Below are 23187 nucleotides of genomic sequence, written 5' to 3'. Positions count from 1 at the left end.
ACATCTGACATTTTCAAAGACACATCAAACTAGTCCTCATGGAACCAAACTAGGAGTTTGTCCAACTGAAGTTGTTTAATGTTCAGTTTTATTACTATGTGGAAATGCACATGGTAGGAGGTACCATCGTCTATATGTGCTTAGGGCTTCTAAAGGCATCATTCAGTAAAGCAGGGCACAGTAAATGAAGGCTTGGGATTCAGGTGATACCAGATGAAGAAGGCAGAGTGGGGCGGTCGGGGGAGCAGAATGAGGGGTCACAGTACCGGATGTTTGAACGTGTACTTGGGGCCATGCAGGCAGGGGCAACGGGGCAAGCTGCAGCCACAGTTCATCTGGAGGCTCCCAGCTGCGTTCCCCTGCTCCCATTTGCGCCTTCTCCATCTCTAACCTCATGCTTCACCAGCTCTGCTGCTGTGTTTCAGGGACCCAGGCATGCTTACCAGGGAGGCAATGACCTCTGCCCCAAGCTTGGCCTCCAGCCTTCCTCTCACTACTCTCTCTTCTCCTGAGGCCACCTCATCTCTTCAGAGGTCAAGCTCACTCTATGCTACGCCTGACTGGTCCCACCACCTCTGCCTCATGGGCTCTACACACCTTTGCCCCACACAACCAATACACACACACACACACACACACACTTTGCTTTCCTCCCCAGATCTGGCTTGGTGCCCAGGAGACCTGGTCCCGCTGGGGAGCTGCTTTTACAGGGCATCCCCACTGGCTCCGCCCCTGCTCCCCAGCATCGGCTTCCTCGACCTCCAGTAGGTGGGAGCGGAGCTGGGGCCAGCTCCCCCCTGTCCCCTCTGCAAGCTGAGCTGCTGCCCCCTCTCTTGGAACATCTGCTGCTGCCCCCACAGCCCCCCCACCCCGCCCTGAGTTATGAACCTGCCCTGCTGCAGCCCTACCTGTTCCATCAGGTGAGCTCTGGACGCTGGCCCCACCTCAACCCCAATCCCCCAGCCCTGATGTCTGCTCTTATCTGGATCTCTGGTTTCCCACAGTTTGGCTCCCGAGATGGCTCCCGGGGCTCAGAGAGCTCACCAGGGATGGTCAGTGTCGGCCCCCTGCCCAAGGCTGAACCCCCTGCGCTCTTCAGCAGAACTGCCTCCAAGGGCATGTTTGGGGCTCACCCTGGCCACTCCTATGGGGACCCTCCAGGGCCTCCACCTGCTCAGCTTTTCCAGGAGTCAGGGCTGCTCTATCTGGCCCAGGAGCTGCAAGTGCCCAGCAGGGCCCAGGCACCAAGGCTGCCAGAGCAAGGGGGCAGCAGCCGGGCAGAGGACTTGTCAGAGGGCTACGACAAGGAAGGACGAGAGGGTCGCAGGGAGAAGCCTCCTTCCCCAGCAGAGCAGCCAGGTAACCATCCTCGGCATCCACACCCTGCTCGTGGGGCTGCTTTCTGGGGGTGGTGCCGGGAGGGAATGGGTCTTTCCTATCTACACATTGGTTAATTTGCCCTTAAAGTCATTAGTACATTTAGCTGATGTCTTCCAACCAGCTGCTCTATGCCAGGCACTAGGTAGGCAGTGGGGATATAGTAGGAGGTGGAGCTGACATGTTTCTTCTCCACCTGGGGAATCAAGGAGTCCCTACTGGGCTTGAAGTTTGGTCTTGGCCCCAGGAAGATCTTTCCTCCAAAGCGTGGACAAGGGTGGGAAGGGGAGGGCAGCAGTGTCCTGGTGTTTAAGAAGAAGTTCTTAAATGTGCCAGTGCCCTCCCACCCCCCAAATGCATCCCCAAGTTCATCTCGACACCAGCCCTAAGCTCTATGTGTGTCTGTCTCCCAGCAGACGCAACTCTGCAGAGACTGGCAGCAGTGCTGGCGGGCTACGGGGTGGAGCTGCGTCAGCTGACGCCTGAGCAGCTCTCCACCCTCTCGACCCTGCTGCAGCTGCTGCCCAAGGGCTCAGGACGAAATCCGGGTGAGTGTCCAGGCAGAGAGACCAGCAGCTGCAGCCCCACAGAGGCCTCTTGCCCCACTTCTCAAGGCCACAAGAAGCAGCCTAGAGGGGAAGGTCCAAGGTCAGGGAGGGAGTTCTTTTGAGATATGGGGTCATTACCAGCCAAGGGCAGGGGGTGAAGGGCGAGGGATGGAGAGCTGAGGAGTTAGACCAGGAATGGCCTGGAGGATGGAAGTAACAAAAAGGAAGCCAACATGTCAACAGGAGGGTGTGAACTGGGATCAGGAGGCACTGAGAAGGCTGGTGGAAGATAAGAAGGACCTAAGAAGGGGCATGGCCAATGGAAAGGAGAAGCCAATGATAGACCAGTAGAGGGAGGACCGAACAAAGAATAGCTTTGAGAGGCGAGGCCAAAAAACAGAGGGTGGATTTGATAAAACAATGAATTGCAAGGCAGAGGCACAGATCCTCTTAGGATGAGGCCAATGACACTGTGGGGAAAGAGGCCACAGCAGATGCAACAGGCTCAGGGCCTCTGGCCCTTTCTCCCACCTGCGCTGTGTGGACCTTGGCCTTGGCGCTTTGCCCAGATTCTTGTTTTTCCTGTCTCTGCAGGAGGGGTTGTAAACATCGGAGCTGACGTCAAGAAAGTGAGTTTGCGGCACTTCCCTGACCCCCAAGTGCCCCATGGCAGCAAAGCCCCTTGGCCGAAATCTAAACCTTAGGATTAGCACCCAGAATCTGTATCCTCCAAACCCTGATTTTAGGGGGACCAAGGCCCAGAGGCTGCAAGTCATTGTCTAAGGTCTCACGTCAAGTGGAAGACAGCTGGGACCAGAAGCCAGAATTCTTGATTCACTGCGTTTTCCATTGCAGTCATTTTGGACCACACTCTGAGGGTCCCTAGGGATAGGGGGAGACTTGAGCAGGCAGGCTCCTGACCCCCGTGCAGCTTGAGGCAGACTATCTCTTTCACATGTTGGACTTCTAAGATTTTGTGGCTAAACAAACATCAAAAAACCATTACCTGCCTGTTCATCTTCTCCCCTAACCCCAGCTTTCCTCACTCCAGACCTTCTCCTCCCCACTCCAGCCCCATCCTTTGAATTATTACTGATCATGACTAATCCCTCATTCAGTCCTTTATTCATTCACCCATCCATTCATTCATTCATCCACTTGGCTCCTTTTCCTGGATGCCTTTCTGTACCCAGTGCTAACCTGGACGTGGGGATAGAAAGAGAAACAAGTCCTAAGTGCCCCTGTGGGAGCTCAGGGTCCGGGGTGTGGACCCCCTGCCCCCAGCGCCTCCACTGTCCAGAGACCATACCTCTCGCCTCATTCCTTAGCAGACAATGGAGGAGCAGGTGCAGAGCATAGACACAGCCGAGCCTCCACCTGTCACACCCTCCCTGCCTGGATCCCCCACTGCTGGTCCCACCTCCAATAAAGCCCAGCAGGACCTGAGCTCTGGATCCTCTGAGCCTCCCAAACGGCCAGCCCCCCTGCCACACCCATCCTGCTGGAGAAGAAAAGTTCACTGGGCCAGAGCCAGCCCACGGCAGCAGGGCAGCCCTCAGCTCGGCCATCATCAGAGGAATATGGCTACATTGTTACCGACCAGAAGTAAGGGCTCTGGCCTGGGGCAGCCTCCCAGTCCCCTGGAGGGTCAGGGTGGCCTGCCTGGCAGGAAGCAGAGAGCAGAAGTGCAGATGTGAAGTAGACGGGGGGTGGGGGTGGGTGGGGGGTGGCCAAGAGAGTCCCCACTGGCGTCTGTCTTCCTCCTCCCCACCTCCAGGCCCCTGAGTCTGGCAGCAGGAGTGAAGCTGCTGGAGATCCTGGCTGAGCACGTGCACATGTCCTCAGGCAGCTTCATCAACATCAGGTGGGGCTGGTACCTGGCTGGGCAGCAGGGATCTTGCAGGTAGCTTGATGGGGGAGGTGGCTGGAGGGTCTCAGAGAAGGAGGGTAGGACAAGCTCTGGGTAAAGGGCCAAGGTCGGGTCAAAGATATTTGCAGCTGCACTGAAGGTACAACCACATTTAGTCCTGCTGCTGACCCAATCTGGTATCTCCCCAGCCTCAAACACCCCTGTATGGCACCTCTGATTGGTTTTAGCCCCATCTTCTAATGGGGAGAGGGCCAGAGTGGACCTCTCACTTTGAATCTGGGGTCTGTGGCTGGTGAGGCGGTAACATACCTCCTCTTCGGCAGTGTCGTGGGACCAGCCCTTACCTTCCGTATCCGGCACAATGAACAGAACCTGTCTTTGGCTGATGTGACCCAGCAAGCTGGTAAATACTTCCTGGCCCAGCCCTAATAGAATATACCCAGGCCTGTGGCTGATGCGCCCATTGAAATAGTCCCAGCCCACATGGGTCCTGCCTGCTCCCTGGCAGAGCATGACATGGGGTGGAGACCACACGGGGCTGGAGAGAGTCTGACCTTCGGCCTCCCTGCAGGACTGGTGAAATCTGAACTGGAAGCACAGACGGGGCTCCAGATCTTGCAGACAGGAGTGGGACAGGTATGAGCTCACTGGAGAGTCATTCAAAGCCCCACTAGAGATGAAGGCAAACTTGACAGGCGAGCAGGAGCTGAAATATATCTGGCTGGTCCACCACTTTGCCAAAGCAGCCCTCCCCATGCAGTTCTCCACATGACCAGCAGATGACCTCAGCGGCTCCTGCTCCCTGTAGGTCCAGCCTTCTGTAGGAAGGTAGCATGCCTGGAAGACCTATCCTGAGCTGTCCATAGATCTTCTGGAGCAAAGTTTCTAAATTTGAAGGGGAAACCTTACACAGAAAGGACATTAAACTCAAAATATGTTTCTATTCGGCATCCAACCCTGATGCCTCACATTCTACTCTTTGACCCCTTGGATCTCGCTATATTTTTCGATATCCATTTTTAAATGCAAACTCCTAGGTAGGGTCACCTGCTAAGTCTCTGGAAATGCAGTGTGCTTGACTTGGTCCAGTGAGGATTGAGAATGAGGGTCTCGGGTCTATCTGAGTCCTTCTGCCCGTACCACCTTGCCCCTGCCTCCCAGCTCTGCCCCAGGAGATACCCTCGCAGGGAGTATGGCGAGGGACAGGAGTGAGAAGCTGCTGCTAAATCCATGCCTCCCACCGCCACCACTGCCACTGCCCCTCTTGATTCTATAACCTTGTTCCCACAGAGGGAGGAGGCGGCCGCCGTCCTTCCCCGACCGGTCCACAGCCCCTCTCCCATGCGCTCCGTGCTGCTCACTCTGGTGGCCCTGGCGGGTGTGGCCGGGCTGCTCGTGGCCCTGGCAGTGGCTCTCTGTGTGCGGCAGCATGCCCGGCAGCGGGACAAGGAGCGCCTGGCCGCCCTGGGACCTGAGGGCGCCCATGGTGACACTACCTTCGAGTACCAGGTGTGCATCCCTAAGAGCTTGTTGATGAGAGTGAGTGGAAAGGCTTGGGAGAGTGGTCTCACATGGGATAAGGGTGGGGAATTGGGTGGGAATGAGCGCCCATCCCTGGGAATGTCCAGGCAGAGGCTGGAGAAGCCCCTCTGGGGGTCTTGTGGGGGTGATTTGGAATGAATGGAAATTGGGACCAGATGGTTCCTGAAATTCTCTCCCAGGCTACAATTCTGGGGTTCTAGGATTCTGCTCTGTAATACCTGAGGTTGCCATAGGCACCACCCAAGCAGTATAGCCCTGAAAAGGATGAGAGCCAGGGCAGAAGACCCTACCCTGGAGGAGATGGGTCCATTCAGAATCAATCAAGGATGGAGTTCCTGCTATGGTCAGCAGTAACAAACCCAACTAGCATCCACGAGGATTCGGGTTCAGTCCCTGGCCTCGCTCAGTGGGTTAAGGATCCAGCATTGCCGTGTGCTGCGGCACAGGTCACAGATGTGGCTTGCATCTGGGGTTGCTGTGGTGGTGATATAGGCTGGCAGCTGCAGCTCTGATTCGGCCACTAGCCTGGGAACTTCCTTATGCCGTGGGTGTGGCCCTAAAAAGCAAAAAAAAAAAAAAAATCAATCAAGGACAAGTCCAGGGACTCTGTTGAACTGAGCTCAGGACTCTGTTGAAAAGGCTTCAGGGGACCTTGGGCCGTGCCCGATCCTTCTTCTGCAGGACCTGTGCCGCCAGCACATGGCCTCAAAGTCCCTGTTCAACCGGGCAGAGGGTCCACCGGAGCCTTCTCGGGTGAGCAGCGTGTCCTCGCAGTTCAGCGACGCGGCCCAGGCCAGCCCCAGCTCCCACAGCAGCACACCGTCCTGGTGCGAGGAGCCCGCCCAGGCCAACATGGACATCTCCACGGGACACATGATTCTGGTCAGGAGAGGGTGTGGGCGTGGGGTGAGGGGACAGGAGGGCAGGAGGGACATGGCAGGTCGGGGGGGGCCAGCGCCAGGCTGTGGTGTTCCTGCAGGCATACATGGAGGACCATCTGCGGAACCGGGACCGCTTGGCCAAAGAGTGGCAGGCCCTGTGTGCCTACCAAGCGGAGCCCAACAGCTGTGCCACCGCCCAGGGGGAGGGCAACATCAAAAAGAACCGCCACCCTGACTTCCTGCCCTGTGAGTGAGTTCTGCTGGCCCACCCAGCCCAGCTCTCTGTCTGCTGGGAGCTCTGATGGGCTTGGGGGAGGGACTGGGCTCCTGGCTCAGGCTGAGCGGCAGAGGTGCCAGGACCCCAATGACTGGAGGGGCCTCTGGGGTGGGATGCGGGGTCTGTGCAGATGACCACGCTCGCATCAAGCTGAAGGTGGAGAGCAGCCCTTCTCGGAGCGATTACATCAACGCCAGCCCCATTGTGAGTGGCCTGGCTCCAGCCCCCACCTCCTCCCCGCTTTCATCCGGGCCCCATAGACTCCATGTCCTTAAGGGTCACCACCACCCCACCCGAGGCCCTGGAATTGTGGGCCTGATATCCTAGCATGGAAACTGGGGTTCTCAGGCACCCCCCAGACCCCCGGCCTGCTCCCTCTGACCAAGTCTCTCCACAGTGGCAATTCCCATTCTGGCTCAGGATGTATCTTTCCTGCCCCCAGATTGAGCATGACCCTCGGATGCCAGCCTACATAGCCACCCAGGGCCCGCTGTCGCACACCATCGCAGACTTCTGGCAGGTGAGCTGTTGGAGGGAGGGCTTCTCCCAGGATCAGGGGCCCTTATGGGCAGCCAAGGAGGTTAGAATGGAGCTTACCTGGGTCTCTGTCCCTAGATGGTGTGGGAGAGTGGCTGCACCGTCATTGTCATGCTGACCCCGCTGGTGGAGGATGGCGTCAAGCAGTGCGACCGCTACTGGCCAGATGAAGGCTCTTCCCTCTACCATGTGTATGAGGTCAGCGAGACAAGGAGTCAATGGGAGAGGGGAGAGCGGATGGTACACCATTCACACATGTGAATATGCCTGTACATAAACCCACGTGTACACACAGACATTCATTTCATGACTACTTTGTTTGTTTTAGGGCCACACCTGCAGCACGTGGAGGTTCCCAGGCTAGGGGTCAAATCGGAGCTACAGCTGCTGACCTACACTACACCCACAGCACCACTGCATCTGAGCTGCATCTGTGACTTACACCACAGCTCACGGCAATGCCAGATCCTTAACCCACTGAGCAAGGCCAGGGATCGAACCCGCAACCTCATGGTTCCTAGTCGGATCCGTTTCCTCTGCACCATGACGGGAACGCCTGCTCTTTTAATTTTTTAAAAATTAGTCTCATTTATGGTTAAAGAAAGAAAATCAAAAGTACAGAATTTTATCAAAACGTATCGTGTGTGTAGCACAGACATTTAGCTAGATTCTGTTCGGAAGAGGAAGGAGAAACTCTGATATCAAAAAGCTCACAATAGTTGTGTCTAGATAGAAAAGCTCCCAGTTGTCCTGAGCAGTAGCCCAGTGACACAGACAGCTAGGGTTTGGGGGGGACAGCTGGGACTATTGGGGCAGGAGGTCAGGTAAGCTTCCTGGAGGATGTAGAATTTGACTGGCCTGGGAGGCCGGGAGGATGTGGGAGGATTTGAGAGGCCCTGCCCGCTCAGACCTGCTCCCCCTCCTCGGCAGGTGAACCTAGTGTCGGAGCACATCTGGTGCGAAGACTTCCTGGTGCGGAGCTTCTACCTGAAGAACGTGCAGACCCAGGAGACGCGCACGCTCACGCAGTTCCACTTCCTCAGCTGGCCGGCAGAGGGCACCCCGGCCTCCACCCGGCCCTTGCTGGACTTCCGCAGGTGAGCATCCCCAGCGCCTGGGCGGTGGGGTGGCCCCAAGGGAGGCTCCGAAGAGCGGGAAGAGAGGCTCACAGGCTTGGAGGTGTCGGGAGTCCCACGATCTCCCAGCCCCTCAGCTCCTCCACGGGCCCCAGGTATGTTAGTCAGGCCCTTTAGTCTGACCTGAAGCCTTGGCATCTGGTCCACCAACGCCCCCTTCTAGACACCCTCAAACCAGAACTGACTCTGACTTCCTGGAGCTCCCTTCCAGACCCCCCACACCTCCCACCCAAACCAAGACTGACGGATTGTCTCGCTGTGCCCATTTCTCCACCACCGCTGTGATCCAGCTCTCTGTCTCCTCCCTCTCTTGCCCTCTTCCCCCCCCCTTTTTTTTTTTTTTTTTTTTTTTTTTTTTTTGTCTTTTCTGGGGCAGCACCTGCAGCATATGGATGTTCTCAGGCTAGGGGTCTAATCGCAGCTGTAGCCGCCGGCCTACACCACAGCCACAGCAACGCCAGATCCGAGCCGCATCTGCGACCTACACCACAGCTCACGGCAACACCAGATCCTTAACCCACTGAGCAAGGCCAGGGATCGAACCCGCAACCTCATGGTTCCTAGTCGGATACGTTTCCGCTGCGCCAGGACGGGAACTCCGCCTTCTTTCTCCATAAGACCCTTCCCCACAAGAAGGGCTCACCTTATTTCTAACTCTCTCCTTCTCTCGGTCCCCTTGGCCCCTCCTGTTTCCTCCTGACCAGCCTGCCTTCCAGGTGTCCAACACTGATCCCTGTGTCTGCTGCCCCCTTGCGGTCCCTCGCTCCACCCGCCGTCCCGCTTCTTTATCCCTCTGTGACTCTTTGCCTCTTTCCATCTCTCCCTCTGCTTCTCTTTCCCTCCTTTCCTTCCCTCTTCTCTCTCCCCCACCCTCCCTCTCCAGCACGTCTTTCTCCATCACTGTCTCACAGTCTGTCTCCCTCTTACCCTCCAACCTCATGTCCTTCTCTCTGTGCCTCTCTCTGTCCCTTCTCCCGCTCCGTCTCTTCACCTCTCTCCCACCTCTGCCTATGTATGCCTGTCTCTCTGTCTCCCCCTCCCTCTGCCTGTCTCCCCTCTCTGTCCCCTCCCTCCTCTCTCTCTCTCACAGCTGCCAGCGTCATTTTTGTGATCTGCAGCTAGTATTCTCACTCCAGTTGCATAGTCACAAAAGTGATCATTGGCAGGTGTGGCCGCTGCATGGACAGGACATGAGGACGTGTGGGCCCAGGGACCACCACCCTGAAGCCTGCCGGGAGAGCCAGGGGCTGGTGGGTGGGGGGACACTCAGGAAAGGGACAGATACTACTATCAAAGGGAGTCCAGAAGGATCTCTGGATTCTTGGGCACTCAGTGGAACCACGTGGAGGCTGGAACCAAAAGCTAATGGAGGGACTTGACCTGTTCTGACGCTGAAACCATGACTGGGCCAGGCTTCCAGCATCTCCTGCCTGTGCACGCCCCCCACTGGCCCCCAACAGGTGGCTGAGAAATGGCAGGGGCCTCACCCACCCGGTGGCCTCCTCCTGCTTTTCTGCCCCTTGCCAGGCTGGCCTGAGGTCTCTAGGCACTGGGCCAAGAGCAGAGGAGCAGAGTGTGGGTGGGAACCTGGGGTAGTTTCTGAGCCTCAGGACAATGGTTTCTAACTGGGGTCCCCAGGGCTGAGGTACAGCCTTCTCAAAAGCAACACCAGGTATCAGAGCTTTTATATTTTCCCCATTTTAAAAATCTTTATAGAACTAGTGCATGGACCTGTTTTAAGGCTGCACAGGTAAGCCAAAAGGTTGTATTTCTGTGCTTTAGGCTGGAATTATGTAAACTCAGTTGGCATTAGACACCCAGCATAAATTAATTGCTGCTTAATAAATACAGTTTGGTGAAGGTCTACCAGAGGGAAGATAAAATAACTTTTAAGTCCTAGAAAGTGACTCTGAGCAAGGCCTGGACCTCCATCCGTTTCCTTACCTGTGAAATGAGGATGAGGACCCATACTTTAGGGCGTTGTTACAAAAGTCAACAGCATAAAGTCTAGAAAATCTGCTTGAAGTGCCTGGCACACAGCAAGGGCTCTATGAAGTCTAAATACCATTTATTGTCATTATAATTAAACGATCAGGAACCATTGTCGCAACTTCTGTTCCACTCCAGCCCTGATGTACTAGCCAATGTGCTAGAAAACCACGTGGTCTCCTGGAAAACTATTGGAGTCTACCTGGCCCCTGCTAGCCTGGGGGGACCAGATGGAAGGACCACTAGACACTCTTGTAACCCGCAGGAGGACCAGAAACGCTCTAATAACCCCAAGAAGGTCCCCCCTCACCCTGGCCCACTGGGCGTATCAAGATTCTACAAGTGACTCTCAAAATAGGAAGCTCAGAAGGGACAAGGGAGGATTAGACCAGGCCATTGAGAGAGAGAAACCCCCTGCTTCTTGCTGAGCTGTGCTCAGGGCAGCAGAATCTGAGGTCCAGGTGGACCCCAAGTCTGAATATGATCTGACCGCAGAGCACCTGTGCTGACCTAAGACTTACCCAGGGAGACAGGCAGCAGCGTAACATGCAGAGCTGGGCGGTTGTCTTGCCCTAGCGGGAAGAACTCTGTGCCCAGAGCTACTACCTGACCTATTGCTAACAAGAACCACAAGGGGGAGTTCCCGTCGTGGCTCAGTGGTTAACGAATCTGACTAGGAACCATGAGGTTGCGGGTTCGATCCCTGGCCTTGCTCAGTGGGTTAAGGATCTGGCGTTGCTGTGGCTGTGGTGTAGGTCGCAGACATGGCTCAGATCCTGTGTTGCTGTGGCTGTGGTGTAGGCAGGCAGCTAGAGCTCTGATTCGACCCCTAGCCTGGGAATCTCCATATGCCTCAGGAGCGACCCTAGAAAAAGGCAAAAAAAAAAAAAAAAAGAACCACAAGGGGCCTGAGTGGCGAGGGGAACACCCTGGGCCCTTGTAAGGGCAGAGCAGGGATGTGGCAAGGTTGACAGCCCCGAAGTCACCAGAAAGCCTATCCTCCTTGGACTTCTGGTAGAGGTGGCTATTAATATGATTATTCATTGTACTCTCATTTAATGAGCACCTACTGTGTGCCAGGTCTTTTACTTTATTCTTCACATGGATTATCTCATGTAATCACAGTGAGAACCCAAAGAAGGAGGTTATTTTTCTTATCGCCCCCATTTTACAGGTAAGAAAACTGAGGCTCCAGGAGGTTAAATCAGTTGTTCCAGGTGCACAGCTTGGGCACATAGCTCATAAGAGACCAGGCAAGCCCAGTGCCACCCACGCCATCTCTGGTTCTTTGCCTCCAGCCCTGACTCCTCTCTCCGACTCCTCTCTCCAACCCCTTCCCTCCTCCGCGCTGGGCACATGGAGAGAAAAGGAGCCAAGAGAGGCCCGCAGGTGTGTGTTTCGGTTCCCCTTTCCCTCTGCTGGCGCCCCTGGCCTCACACCCATTTCTCGTTGCAGGAAGGTGAACAAGTGCTACCGGGGCCGCTCCTGCCCCATCATTGTGCACTGCAGGTGCGTGCAGAGGGGCTGGGGGCTGGGGTGAGGATGGGGGGGCAGGCCAGAGGGCCCTGATTCCCACCCCCTCTGTTCCTACTCCCTGCGCACATGTCCCACACGCACTGCCCACCCATCCCCTAGATGCCAGCAAACAACCCAGGGGCCAAATTCAGCGTCTTTTTTTTTTTTTTTTTTTTTTTTTTTCTTCTTTTTAGGGCCACACCCGCGGCATATGGAGGTTCCCAGGCTAGGGGTCAAATCAGAGCTGTAGCCGCTGGCCTACGCCACAGCCACAGCCACACAGGATCTGAGCCAAGTCTGCAACCTACACCACAGCTCACGGCAACGCCGGATCCTTAACCCACTAAGCAAGGCCAGGGGTCCAACGTACGTCCTCATGGATGCTGGTCAGATTTGTTTCTGCTGAGCCATGACGGGGACTCCCAGCATCTGTTTTTTAATGGCCCAGGAGCTAAGAACAATGACTATATTTTTAAATAGTTGAAGAAAAAAAAAGAACATGCAACAGCGATGCTATGTGGCCTACAAAGTTGAAAATATTTACCATCTTGGCCATTTACAGAAAAAGCGTGCTGAACAATAGCCCAGCTAGAGGCTGAAAAAGGCTTTTCCCTCTCCCTCTTCCTGCCTATGCCTACAGGTGGAGCTAGGGCTCTCCCTTGCTATTGGCCCACTGCCCAAGAGACATCCCAGGGGACTCAGGACCCCACTCAAGGACCCAGGGGCTTTGACCTCTCCCTCGTCCTTGGCCTGCTCATGGTCCCCTCGAACTAACCCTTTAGGCTCCGCAGGCCTCCTCCCCACCCCAAGCCTCCGCCTCCTCTGCTCCTCCCCCTTCCTGCTGGGCCCCAAGCTCAGCTGTCACCATCTCCTGTTTCAGTGACGGGGCGGGAAGGACTGGCACCTACATCCTCATCGACATGGTATTGAACCGCATGGCAAAAGGTGAGCACCTTCCCCGGTGCCCGCAGCCCAGCCCGGGATTAGAGTTTCCCCAGCAGCACTCCCCCCCACCCCACCCCCCATCCCCAGGGTCACGGGAGTTCCTGGAGAGCAGGTTGTCACACCCCCAGGCTTTGTCCAATCCTCCAAGTCTCCCATCCCAGGATGCCCCAGACTTTCTAGCTCCTACCCTCCTCTGGACACCCTCTGAGTCCCCCCGTGACTGCCCCCACCCCGCCAGGAGTGAAGGAGATTGACATCGCGGCCACCCTGGAGCATGTCCGTGACCAGCGGCCTGGCCTCGTCCGCTCTAAGGTGACTAGTCCCCCTGCTCGGACCCTAGCCACCACCCTCCTCCCCGCCCCCGGGAAAGGGGCAGCAGCCTGCCTCTCCTGCCTGCCTCCCCGCCTCCCCCAGGAGGATGCCCTCCTCCCCCCGGTGACCTCCTCAAAGCGCCCCAGGACAGGAGCAGAGGCCAGGCCCCCCTGACTCTCCCCCACCCCCGCCCTTCCCCAGGACCAGTTTGAGTTTGCCCTGACTGCGGTGGCGGAGGAGGTGAATGCCATCCTCAAGGCCCTGCCCCAGTGAGACCCCTGGGGCCCCTCGGTGGGCAGCCCAGAGTCTGCTCCCTCTCCGCCTGTGTGAGCCTCTTTCCATGTACTCGCTCCTCGCGTCCCCGCCCGCCGCCTTGGCCCCTCTTGGGCATGTCTGGCCCTTCCAAGAGGAGCATGGAAGGAAGGGGAAGCGGGAAGGGGCGGATCTGCCCTGCCTCTCACCTGCCAGAGCCCGGGTGTCCCATGGGGGAGCTGGCAGCCGGCCTGGAGGAGAAGAAAAGTCCTAAGCAGCAATTCCACCTAGAGCCTCCTCCTGCTTGAGTTCCCTGGCCCCCATCTCCCACCACTCTGGATGCTCCCAGTGTGTGGTGACGCCCCCCCCCCCCGCCCTCCAGTGTGGATAGAATGGGGTGAGGGCTGCCATGCCCAGCTCTTCCTGCTTCCCCAGCCCTGCCGCCCCGCTGTCCCGCCTCCGAGCCCCACGCTCTGGCCCTGGCCCTTCCCACCCCCCTCCCCCTGCCCTCCGGCCACGTGCCACTCAACTCTCTCCCTCTGGTACAAGAGAACATTTCTAGAAAAATCTACTTTTGTATCAATGTGAATAAAGTTAGTGTGTCGTCGTGCAGCTGCAACCCAGACTCCTACGCGTTTCTGTCTGTTGTGCGTCCAGCTTCCAGCCCCGGCCTCAGCCTGGGGCTGGGTTCGGCTGCGTTTCTCAGGTGAGAGGGTGATGGGAGAGCCAGGATTCAGAGTCAGGCTCTCCAGGGCACAAATGGTAGCTAATAACAGTTAGGCAGGTGTTTTTTAGGCTGCGCTCCCTCTGTGTCCGGCAATCTCTCTTTTTTTTTTTTTTTGCTTTTTAGGGCTGCACCTATGGCATATGGAGGTTCCCCGTCCAGGGGTCCAATTGGAGCTGCAGCTGCTGGCGTATGCCACAGCTCATGGCAACGCCGGATCCCCGACACACTGAGCAAGGCCAGGGATCATCGAACCTGCATCCTCATGGGTGCTAGTCAGATTGGTTAACCTCTGAGCCACAGGGGGAACTCTGTGTCTGGCAATCTCCAAGGTGCTGTACATACATTAACTTGCTTAATCTTCATGACAACGCCCCATTTTACAGGTGAAGAGACTGCAACACACAACTTGCCTGAGGTACCACTACTAGTAAGTAAGTGGTGAAGTGAGGATTCGAATGCAGGCACGTGTGGCCTCTTTATTGCCTCTCCTCTCAGTTCCCAGGCAGCCGCCTTGGACCCCTGGGCCTCAGGAATGATGTATTTTGTGCAGGACTGAGGTTAGGACTGAATGAGGCCATGCGGGCCAAGTGCCTGCCATACCTTAAGCAAAAGTAACTAAACTCTGCTAGTCACTCAGACCAGGCCTGTGAGCTGTCACGACAGTCACTCGCCTGTGGACAAGGGGCCTTTTCTTACCTCTCCCCCGTACGTCCCCAGAGGAGCCCTCATCTGCGTGTCCTGTGGTGTCCTCAGACAAAGGTGATAGAAATGGGGCAAAAAGAGCCCTGGGCCTACAGCTACTCTTAGGGCCACTTAATCTTGCCAAGGCTCAGTCCCCTCACATAAAAAATGGGTAACACCCGCCTTGCCCAGGAAGAGAAGGGACCAGGGAGCAGACGGCAGGCCCCCTCTGTGTTTGGCTGAGGCACAGCACCAATGTTGTCACCTCAAAGGTCGGAAAGGAACAGGACAGTCATTTGCTAAAATGAAAATCTTCCAGAAGATTCTCTCCCTCTCCCTTTCTCTCAAGGTAAAAAGTTGAAATTCCTCTTTCAGGGCAGGCTATTTCCTTGTTTTGAGAAAAATATAATGTACGCCCTTTGGGTAGAAGACGAAGCTAAATGCTTATCCTGCAATGGAAGAGTGTGGGGTGGCGGGGAGCCACCATGCCCTGCTTGACAACGCAAAGGTGCTTGTCACGTGGCTGGGAGGGAATCTCTGCAGGTTTCTGGAGAGAGAAGGGGGAGAGATACCTGGCTTTCTTCTCCTCAGGCCCTGATGAGTTGGGGGCCTGGACCCTGGCGGGGGGCTTGTGCGACTGGACATGAGAGAAGCAGGTCTCTGACACTGGCCAACTAAGGAAACTTGTGGAGAGGCTCAGTCTCTGGGCCTGGGAGGAGGTGTTTATAGGTTTTTACCTTTTTATACATTTCCAGCTTTCTGCTGTCCTCATGTTTTCAGTCAAATCATACCTCAGTCTGGTCCTAGCTGCACTGTGGAGTACTGGGTGGCAGATGGCTTTGCAAAGGAAACAACAGCTGCCTGGAGGAAGCCAGATGTGGGACCCTAAGAGGTGAGGGCAGAAGAGTATGGGCATTTCATAGGATTCCACGGCATACTTAGGGAGGGCCGCCTGCTCAAAGAGGGGCACATCACCTGTCAGGTGGGAAGGCTTGCGACCTCTGAAGTCTTGGACAATAAAGGCAGGTGGGTCACCCGCTGGTCCCACAGGGTCCCTCCCCCGCCACCCCGGGAAGAAAGCACAAGGAACACAGCATCCCACCAAGCTCTCGAAATTCAGCTTTATTGACTTCCAGTGTTTTCCTCTTGGTCTGAGCTCAGCCCAGCTGGCTTTGATACATCTCTGAGACTCAAGGGCACAGGGGCTGGCAACACCCTGGCTCCACCACTCCCCTCCCTGGCCACCCGGCTCCCCAGGGAGGGAGGAGGAGAGGCAGCTTCTGCGGTGTTGGAGAGAAAGAATGGGCAGCGGGGTCAGAGGTCAAAGAAGCCATACAAGCAGCAACATGCCTGGAGCATCCGTCACACACCAACTCCAGCCACACACACACACACACACACACACACACACACACCCCCGAGAGGGCTTCCTTCCAAGCTCTCTGCCAGCCCGTGCCCATAGCCCTGCTGCGTTGATCTGCTCCGGCTCATCCTCAAACTCCAGGACTGTGCACAGGGAAGGAGCCTCCCCTGGATGCCACAGGGCCTTGATTTTTACGCTCTAACCCGAGCGCTAGCAAGAGCTGTCAGGGGAAACAGAGCTCGAACCATTACCCCTTCATCCACATTCTTGCTACCCCTGCCAGGGACAAATCAAATGACAAGATCTCCCCCATCTTACAGCAAGTGTCAGGCCGACCAGGGCCAGAACTACATGTCCCAAGATGCACAGCCCTGTAACCACATGCCACTTCCCCCAAGCATGATCTAACAGCAAGGAGGCAGGGTGCATTGCATTCTGGGACTTGTAGTCCCCAAGAGAGCACCAAACACCCAGAGAAGCGTTTCCAGGCTAAGACTACCGCCCACCCAGCCCCCACCCACCACCCAGGCCCGGCTCTATGCTCAGCACAGGCGAGGGAGAGGAATGGAGGGTCCCCTCCCAGTGCACAGGGTTGGGCGCTGTCCTTTTGGAACTGTGCAGCAACTCTGGGTCCTGGACATCCAGCTCAGAACACATCTGGGGAGAGAGCAGGGACGGGGTGACAGGAGAGAGGGTCAGCAGCAAGCTGTGGAGGAGGGCGCTCAGCATGCAGCCCTGGGCTAGCCCTGTGGCCTCTCCCTGAGCCCTGATGCATGGTGCGGGAGGACGAGGTCCGGTCCCCTCCTAGGCCTCCCTCCTGGGGCACCCTGGCTTCATCCCCCCTCTCCAGGGTTAGCCGGCCTCACCTCTGGCTAGTCCCGAGGCCCGGGGCAGGCTGAGGCAGCAAGAGGAAGGGAGGAGGAGTGGGCTCCGGTTCCGAATCTGGACGGCCGAGAGGCTCCCGCCCCACCCAGCTAGCCTCCCCGGAAGACCTTATGGCCCTACCGGCCACAGCATCTTCCTCGCCACAAAGAGGCCTTCTGGGGGAAGGAAGAAGGGAGTCCCAGCCAGACGGCAGTGAGAGCAAGCGATGCGGCCCGCGGGGGATGCAGAGAGAAGAGTGCAAGGGAGGAGAGAAGCAGCACCAGGAGGGAGGGAAGCAACAGAGACGTCAGAGCTCAACACCGTGCAGAAACCAAGGTGGGGTGTCTGCAGCCGGAAGGGAGCGCCGTGGCTGCCGACGGGCTCAGAGAACCTCAGGCCAAGTCCTCCTTAACATCATCAGCAACACAGGTGGCAGAAGACGGGGGGCAGCAAAGGCCTGACCCAAGCCACTAGTGCCCCTGGAAACGCCCCGTCTAATAAGTGCATCCTGATCCCCAGGCCTTCCCACTGCCCTGAGTCCCCCCACCTTGGGCTTCCCCAGGGACCGATCAGCCATGGCCTGAGCACAGCAAATCCCGAGTCCACACTGCAGGGGGGTGGACCTGGGAGGAATCATGGAGGTGGAGAGGGACCCTGCAACTCAGGCCACGCCCCTCTCTGCTCGCCTGACAGTGAGCAGGACCCCTGGTCCCCCTGAATCGGGTGGGTTGGGCCTGGTGATCAGAGGATGAGGCAGCGAGAGGCCTTCTCCTCCGGAGATGGGCTGGGTTTGGCAGTGTCGCCCCTGGCACCCTCACAGGTCTCCCCTGTGCCTGGATCTTGGTTCTGGGCCTTGGGCTGCCCCTGCCGTCGTCGCGGTGCCCCCCGCCCACCTGCCGGTTTCTTCCCAGCCGCCTCCATCTCTGACAGGCTGTAGGCCATGGCAAGCTGCAGGTCCTCGTCATCCTCAGAGAGGTCGCCGTCGGGGGAGTGTGAGGCAGGGGTCTGCCCGACCTGTGTCGCCCCAGACCTGGAGGTGACGGACTGTTGCTGCTCGCGACGGCTCAGCTCCAAGCCCAGTGCCAGGTCATCCGGGATACCTGCGGAGTCACGGCCACCATGACCCAGGCCCTCTTGACCCCGGCCACAGGAATCCTGCCAGGGCGACTCCTGTAGCAACAACTCTGACCACTTATAGCCCCTCCTCTGGAACTGGCTGCAGCATCTTGGCCCCCAGCAGAGTGGTTATGAGCATGGGCAGGTATTCGGCTCCAGCAGGTACGAGCCATCTCCCTGGGCAAGTGACTCAACCTCCCTAAGCCTCCCTTTCCTCATCTATACAATGGGATGATGAAAGTGCCTGCTAGGTCCAGTTGTTCCAGTGATTATAAAAGACAGCCTGTGAAAGGCCCTTTGGCACACAGGGCTCCCAGTCGGTGGGCATGAGGGGGCAGCCATGGTGACCATCCGTATGGTGTGGCCTTGTGGGAGGAAGAGTTCAGCTCCAGGAATCCTGCTTCCTGAGTTTCACTCCTGACTTCACCCTTTGCTAAGTAGGTCAAAGCCTTGGGCCTGGGGCCATTTAGCTGTGCTGGTGCTGAGGATCAGTCTCCTGAAAAGTAGGGCGAATACCAACTGCCCTGCTTTCCCACGGCTGTTTTAAGAACCTAGGGATATGGTATGTGTGCAAGTGCTTGAAAAACAGCCAAGTGCTCTGCAAACTCCAGGCACCGCACTCATGACAACGGTGATGAGCTGGCTCCCTGAGACTCCACCATTCTGTCCCAGCCCCTTCCCCGGGATCAGCATCCCCAGTCCTGCCAGTCTGGCCTGTGGCCATTGTGCCCTCCCTGCCCCAGGGGGATTCAGAGAGGAGCAGTTTGGGGAGGGGCTTTGGGGCTGGGGCTCCCTGCCGGGACTGCCCTGCATGGCAGAGCCACTCCTCACCGTTGATTGTGATGGATTTCAGCTGCCCATCTTCCTCCACTTCCACCCGCTCCTGCCCGTTCTCCATGATTCTGTGGGAGACAGCAACGTTCATTCAGCAGGACGCCCGAGTCCTGCAGCGCCCGCCCCGGCTCTGGGACACCGCAGTGGACAGGACAGACTGGGCTCTGCCCTCAAGGCGCCGCCTGTCTGGTCATGTGGAGCTCCCCCCAGGCCCACCCCCACACCCCTGCACTCGGCGTGGTCTCAGGGGCCCTGACCTGCGCGTTGTGATGCGGCGTCCTTGAACAAAGGTGGTAGATGTAGAAACGGAACGAAAAGCACCAGCCCCAGGACTGAAGGAGAAAGACGAGGAGGAGAAATCTGGCGTGGGAACAAAGGGGAGAAAGAGAGGTTATCACCGGGCAGGCTGCAGTCACAAGGGGCCAGGAACCTCTGCGGGGTCTCCCCACAGAGCTGCCCAGACACAGAGCTCCAGAGATGCAGAAGGCTTGGCAAAGTGACGAGTGAGCTGGCTGAGGCGAGGGCTCCAGGGCTCCAGAGCTCCAAACATGTGCAAACACGGGAAAGGACGGCACTTACCAGAGTGCCCGGGGAAGGAGGAAGAGAAGGTGAAGAAAGGGCCAGAGTGCCGGGGACCCCGGTTCTGAAGCTCTGAGAAGGGGCCGAGGTCGTCTGCAATGAGTAAGCAGATGAACCATTACCTGGAGAAAGATTCCGCCCCCCACCCGCCACCCCCAGATTAAGTCTCAAAGTATGAGCTCCTAAGCAACTGGGTACATTCCTGATTTTTTTTCTTTTTTTGATGGACAAGTTGAATTTCTTTTAGTATTTCATATGCAAAAGTTCCCAGGTCAGTTCTGTCCATCATGAAGAATAAAGGGAGGGAGGGAAAGAGGAGAAGCGCCCCTTCAGTTCTAGGCAGGTAAGTCTGGTGTGAAGTCAGGCAGACACGACCCAAGTCCCAGCTCCGCCCCGGCTCTGCCCCGGCTCTGCTGTCTGCTGTGCGACTCTGAGCAAGTTATTGGAACATGCCTCAGTGTTCTCATCTGTGATTGGGGTTAAAATTATCTACCTCATAAGGTTCATGTTCACCATTCAAAACAGTGGCATCTGTGGTCTGTAATGGCACTGTTACTGTCCCATGATGCTTTGTGTCTTGCTTTCTGGGCTATCGTTGTGGAAGTCTAACAATGCATCATTGTCATCGTTTAGCAAGGCAAGTCCCCGAAGCATCACTCCAGGGTCACGTGGGTTCTGACATGTGTAAGGTTCTGTGCCAGTGCTCACTGGATCCACCCCCACAAAGTCTTCTGTCCCTGGAATTCTGCTTCCCTCTAAGGGCCTCCCAGCTGATGGAGGGTGGGCCCAGAGGCCTCCTGAGCGCACTCACCAAAGAGCTCCGCAAAAGGGTCCCCACTCCCGAAGAACTCCCGGAAGACCTCCTCCGGGCTGCGGAAGGTGAAGGTGAAGCCAGGCCCGCCACCGCCAGCTTCTGCCCGAGATGGGCCAGTTCCTGGAGGAGAGGCAGGATGAGGAGGGGGCTTAGGGCGTGCATCTGGCCCTGAGCCAGGGGACCCCGGCAAAGGCACAGAGATCCCAGGAGCCTGGAGAGTGAGAATGCACAGCCATTGTAGGGATCTGCCTTCCTCCCTCCTCCTGGACCCACTCCCATCCCTGGGTGCCCCTGCTCCACCTACCTGCCCCGGTCAGCCCTTCCCGGCCATAGCGGTCGTAGATCTCCCGCTTATGCTCTGGAAAGAGAGACCAAGATCATTTCTCCCTCCGTCTGCGTTGACCGCCTCCCCTTCCAGGCTAGGCCCCTCCGAGATCTGTCCAGAGACCGACACTAGGGGGGCAGCAGGGTGCACAGTGGACACAGGCTATAGGTTTTAGCAGCAGCTCAGTCCTTCACTCAGCAGGTCCTTCTCATCTGTAAAATGGACACAGTCACAGCCCCCACCGCATGGTTGCAAGGATTAAATGAGATATCTACCTCAACCACTTAGCATGGTGCCTGATGCACAGTAAGCATCTCCTAAGAGTTAGCTAATTCTTACTATGTTATTATTTGTTTTTAACTTTATGGTTACACCACGGCATACGGAATTGCCTGGGCCAGGGATTGAACCCAAGGAGCAGCTGCAACCTACATCACAGCTGTGGCCACAGCAGATCCTTTAACCCACTGCACCGGCCTGGGATTGAACCCAACCCGAGCTGCTGCAGTCAGGTTCCTAACCCACAATGCCACAGTGGGAACTCCACTTCTATGCTATTATTAATCAGGGCCTAGCCTGAATGTCACAGAGAGACCTTCCCTGACGACCATCAAAAACCAGTGCCCATTCCCTGTTCCCTATCACATCACCCTGTTATGCTCCTTTGGAATAACCTTGTCCATGCATTTACTTGGTTAATGCAGGTCTCCCTTGACTAGACTGGATGAACCCATGAGGACAAGGACAGGGCCCACCTGACCTCCATTGTTCCTCAGTACCCAACAAGGGCCTGGCATCATAAGTACTCCGTGGATATTTCTTGAATTACTGAATAAAAGACCTGGAGCCCTATTCCAGCTCCGTGTGGCCCTGAGCACCTCTCTTAGCCTCAGCTACCTTACCTGAAAAATGGGGGTGATAAATCCTGCCTTGCAGGATGGCTGTGAGGACTCATGGAGACTACACCAACCAATGCCTGGCACAGAGGAGGCTGGGAACACCCTGGTTACCTGCCCTGCTTCCTTCCCCGTGTCAGGACCCATGCTGCAACTACCAGGTGCTGAGGAGCAACACTGAGACAGAGGATCAGGGGAAGAATAAAAGGGTGCTTGGCACACAGTAGGTGTTCCTCTGGAAAAAAAAAAAATCCCAAGGGAGAAAAAATCCCGGAATCCCTGTGAGAGGAGGACACTTAAATACCAGGTTTGAAAAGGCACAGAGCAGACTAGGGTGATGGCAGCACGGCCTTGGGAAGGAGTGTGATGGGGCATGAAGCGGGGACGATGGGAGCCACCTGCCCTGACCCTGGCCCTTACTGTCCGACAGCACTTCGTATGCCTCAGCCACCTCCTTGAACTTCTTCTCAGCAAACTCTTTATTATCTGGGTTCTTGTCTGGGTGCCACTGTAAAGCCTTCTTCCGATACCTGCAGGAAGTGGGTTCAGAAAGGAAGGGTCAGGGGACAAACGCAAGCACTTGCCACCAGGGAACAAAATGACCCATTTCCTGTTAGCCCACTACAGCCTGTTCACCACTCAGATCCCAGTCGATCCCAGCTGGTAGGGCTACCTCTGCAGCAATGTTTTAATGGAGTCCCTATCTCTCCCCTCTGCAGTCAGTGCCAGGGATACATACTTGCATTAGCCGATGATAACCTAGGAGTGAGAAAGTCCCGGCTCTAACCTCTCTTTGGGGCTCACTGGGGCTGGGGCTGCAAAGGATGTGGGTACTTGTGGCCAGGAAAAGTACCAGGCAGTGGTCCCTCCTAATCACAGCGCTTGAGCATCTTTGCACTGCATCCTGAGAAAACCCACACCTAAAGGCTGGGGGTTGAGGTAGCAGTAAAAGGGAGGGGGGAGGGGGGTGGGGAGGGGAGGCCGCACTGGAAAAGAACCCACACGGCAGCTCTCAGGGGAACGTGATGCTTTGGACTTTGTCCTACTGATCCAGGCATCTCCTTCCTCCCAACAGGGGTCACTCTCTGAGGGAGCCCCTCTCCCCAGTCCTGTCTAAGGAACTGCTTCCCTAGGCCCTGCCTCTAAATGGCCCATGGGGTTGGAAGGGGGCGGTGGGCGTGAAGGGGGGCGGGTGAGTGGCTTTCTGATGCACAGCAGAGGCACTTACGCCTTTTTGATGTCATCAGCCGTCGCACTTCGCGGCACGTCTAGGATCTCGTAGTAGGATGCCATGGCAACTCGTTAGTCGTCAGGCTGGCCTCCTTGGGGCTGCGGTAGAGAAGGAAGCGTCAGGCCGAAAGAACCGAGAGCCCCTCCTTGGGGCTGGAGGCCACCTGCTACCCCCACCCCGGGGGCAGCGGAGCCCTCTGGGCTGTGCTTGCGGATGGTGACTAGGCTCCCTCGGACACCCTTATCGGCTCCCGCAGGCCGGTGCTGCGGGCTATCTCGGGGACCAGAGCTGGGGCGCCCTATCTCAGTCCTCGAACTGCAGCTGCCCAGCCCAGGGCCCCCCTAGCCTGTGCTGGGGCCCCCCGCCCGCACCTCCTCCGCCGGGAGTCCCTGGCCTCCAGCAGCGCCCCGCCCCTGCCCCCCGCCAGGAACCGTCTGGCACCCGCTGCCCGGCTCGCGGCTGCTGCGTAGGACGCGGCCGGCCCAGCTGTGCGCGCAAGCATGCGTCAGCGGCACGGAAACTACTAGAGACCCAGAGGGGGCCGGCTCGGCCTGTCACCTGGGGGTGGGGGTGGGG

At 57.0% G+C, this 23187-nt stretch overlaps 2 protein-coding genes across 13 annotated transcripts in view; one reads left to right on the top strand and one right to left on the bottom strand.

Moving 5' to 3' along the window:
* Nucleotides 1-13800, top strand: part of PTPRN (protein tyrosine phosphatase, receptor type N) — a 19945-nt gene extending 6145 nt beyond the window's left edge. Inside the window, 20 exon segments of the mRNA XM_003133669.4 lie at nucleotides 659-920; nucleotides 1005-1359; nucleotides 1794-1925; nucleotides 2520-2554; nucleotides 3257-3395; nucleotides 3398-3530; nucleotides 3703-3789; nucleotides 4119-4198; nucleotides 4367-4431; nucleotides 5086-5304; nucleotides 6019-6219; nucleotides 6317-6464; nucleotides 6626-6699; nucleotides 6938-7015; nucleotides 7111-7230; nucleotides 7963-8129; nucleotides 11613-11666; nucleotides 12553-12617; nucleotides 12856-12929; nucleotides 13131-13800. Of these exon segments, the coding sequence (XP_003133717.2) occupies nucleotides 659-920; nucleotides 1005-1359; nucleotides 1794-1925; nucleotides 2520-2554; nucleotides 3257-3395; nucleotides 3398-3530; nucleotides 3703-3789; nucleotides 4119-4198; nucleotides 4367-4431; nucleotides 5086-5304; nucleotides 6019-6219; nucleotides 6317-6464; nucleotides 6626-6699; nucleotides 6938-7015; nucleotides 7111-7230; nucleotides 7963-8129; nucleotides 11613-11666; nucleotides 12553-12617; nucleotides 12856-12929; nucleotides 13131-13202 (2560 nt within the window). The 3' untranslated portion in view covers nucleotides 13203-13800.
* DNAJB2 (DnaJ heat shock protein family (Hsp40) member B2) lies at nucleotides 7157-23187 on the bottom strand. Of its 12 annotated transcripts, none has more exons than XM_013984526.2 (12): nucleotides 22983-23159; nucleotides 22609-22709; nucleotides 21801-21910; nucleotides 20464-20517; nucleotides 20157-20279; nucleotides 19346-19438; nucleotides 19024-19126; nucleotides 18764-18834; nucleotides 17710-17916; nucleotides 15327-15474; nucleotides 13391-13432; nucleotides 7157-7214 (listed from the first exon to the last, which is right to left on the bottom strand). In XM_013984526.2, the coding sequence occupies exons 2-12, from the start codon at nucleotides 22671-22673 to the stop codon at nucleotides 7172-7174; spliced, it is 1059 nt and encodes a 352-aa protein (XP_013839980.2). In that variant the 5' UTR covers nucleotides 22674-22709; nucleotides 22983-23159; the 3' UTR covers nucleotides 7157-7171. The 12 variants fall into 12 exon arrangements, 9 of the variants coding, with proteins under 9 accessions (XP_013839980.2, XP_020930629.1, XP_020930631.1 ...); XM_021074970.1 differs by having other exon boundaries at nucleotides 15381-15474; nucleotides 22983-23158; XM_021074972.1 differs by lacking the exon at nucleotides 19346-19438 and having other exon boundaries at nucleotides 22983-23165.

The sequence above is a fragment of the Sus scrofa genome, chromosome 15 (genome assembly GCF_000003025.6).
Source record: "Sus scrofa isolate TJ Tabasco breed Duroc chromosome 15, Sscrofa11.1, whole genome shotgun sequence".
Classification (NCBI taxonomy): Eukaryota; Metazoa; Chordata; class Mammalia; order Artiodactyla; family Suidae; genus Sus; species Sus scrofa.
The sequence above is the reverse complement of the archived record's forward strand: the minus strand, read 5'-3'. Positions and strand labels throughout refer to the sequence as shown.

Excerpts from the sequence above, each read along its gene's own strand:
- DNAJB2 (XM_013984526.2), bottom strand. The coding sequence starts at position 22,673 with ATGGCATCCTACTACGAGATCCTAGACGTGCCGCGAAGTGCGACGGCT. Across the intron at positions 19,127-19,345 it reads CTCCTTCCCCGGGCACTCTG|ATTTCTCCTCCTCGTCTTTC; the intron begins GTAAGTGCCGTC and ends TTCCCACGCCAG. Across the intron at positions 15,475-17,709 it reads GGCTGGGAAGAAACCGGCAG|GGTCCCACATCTGGCTTCCT; the intron begins GTGGGCGGGGGG and ends CTCACCTCTTAG.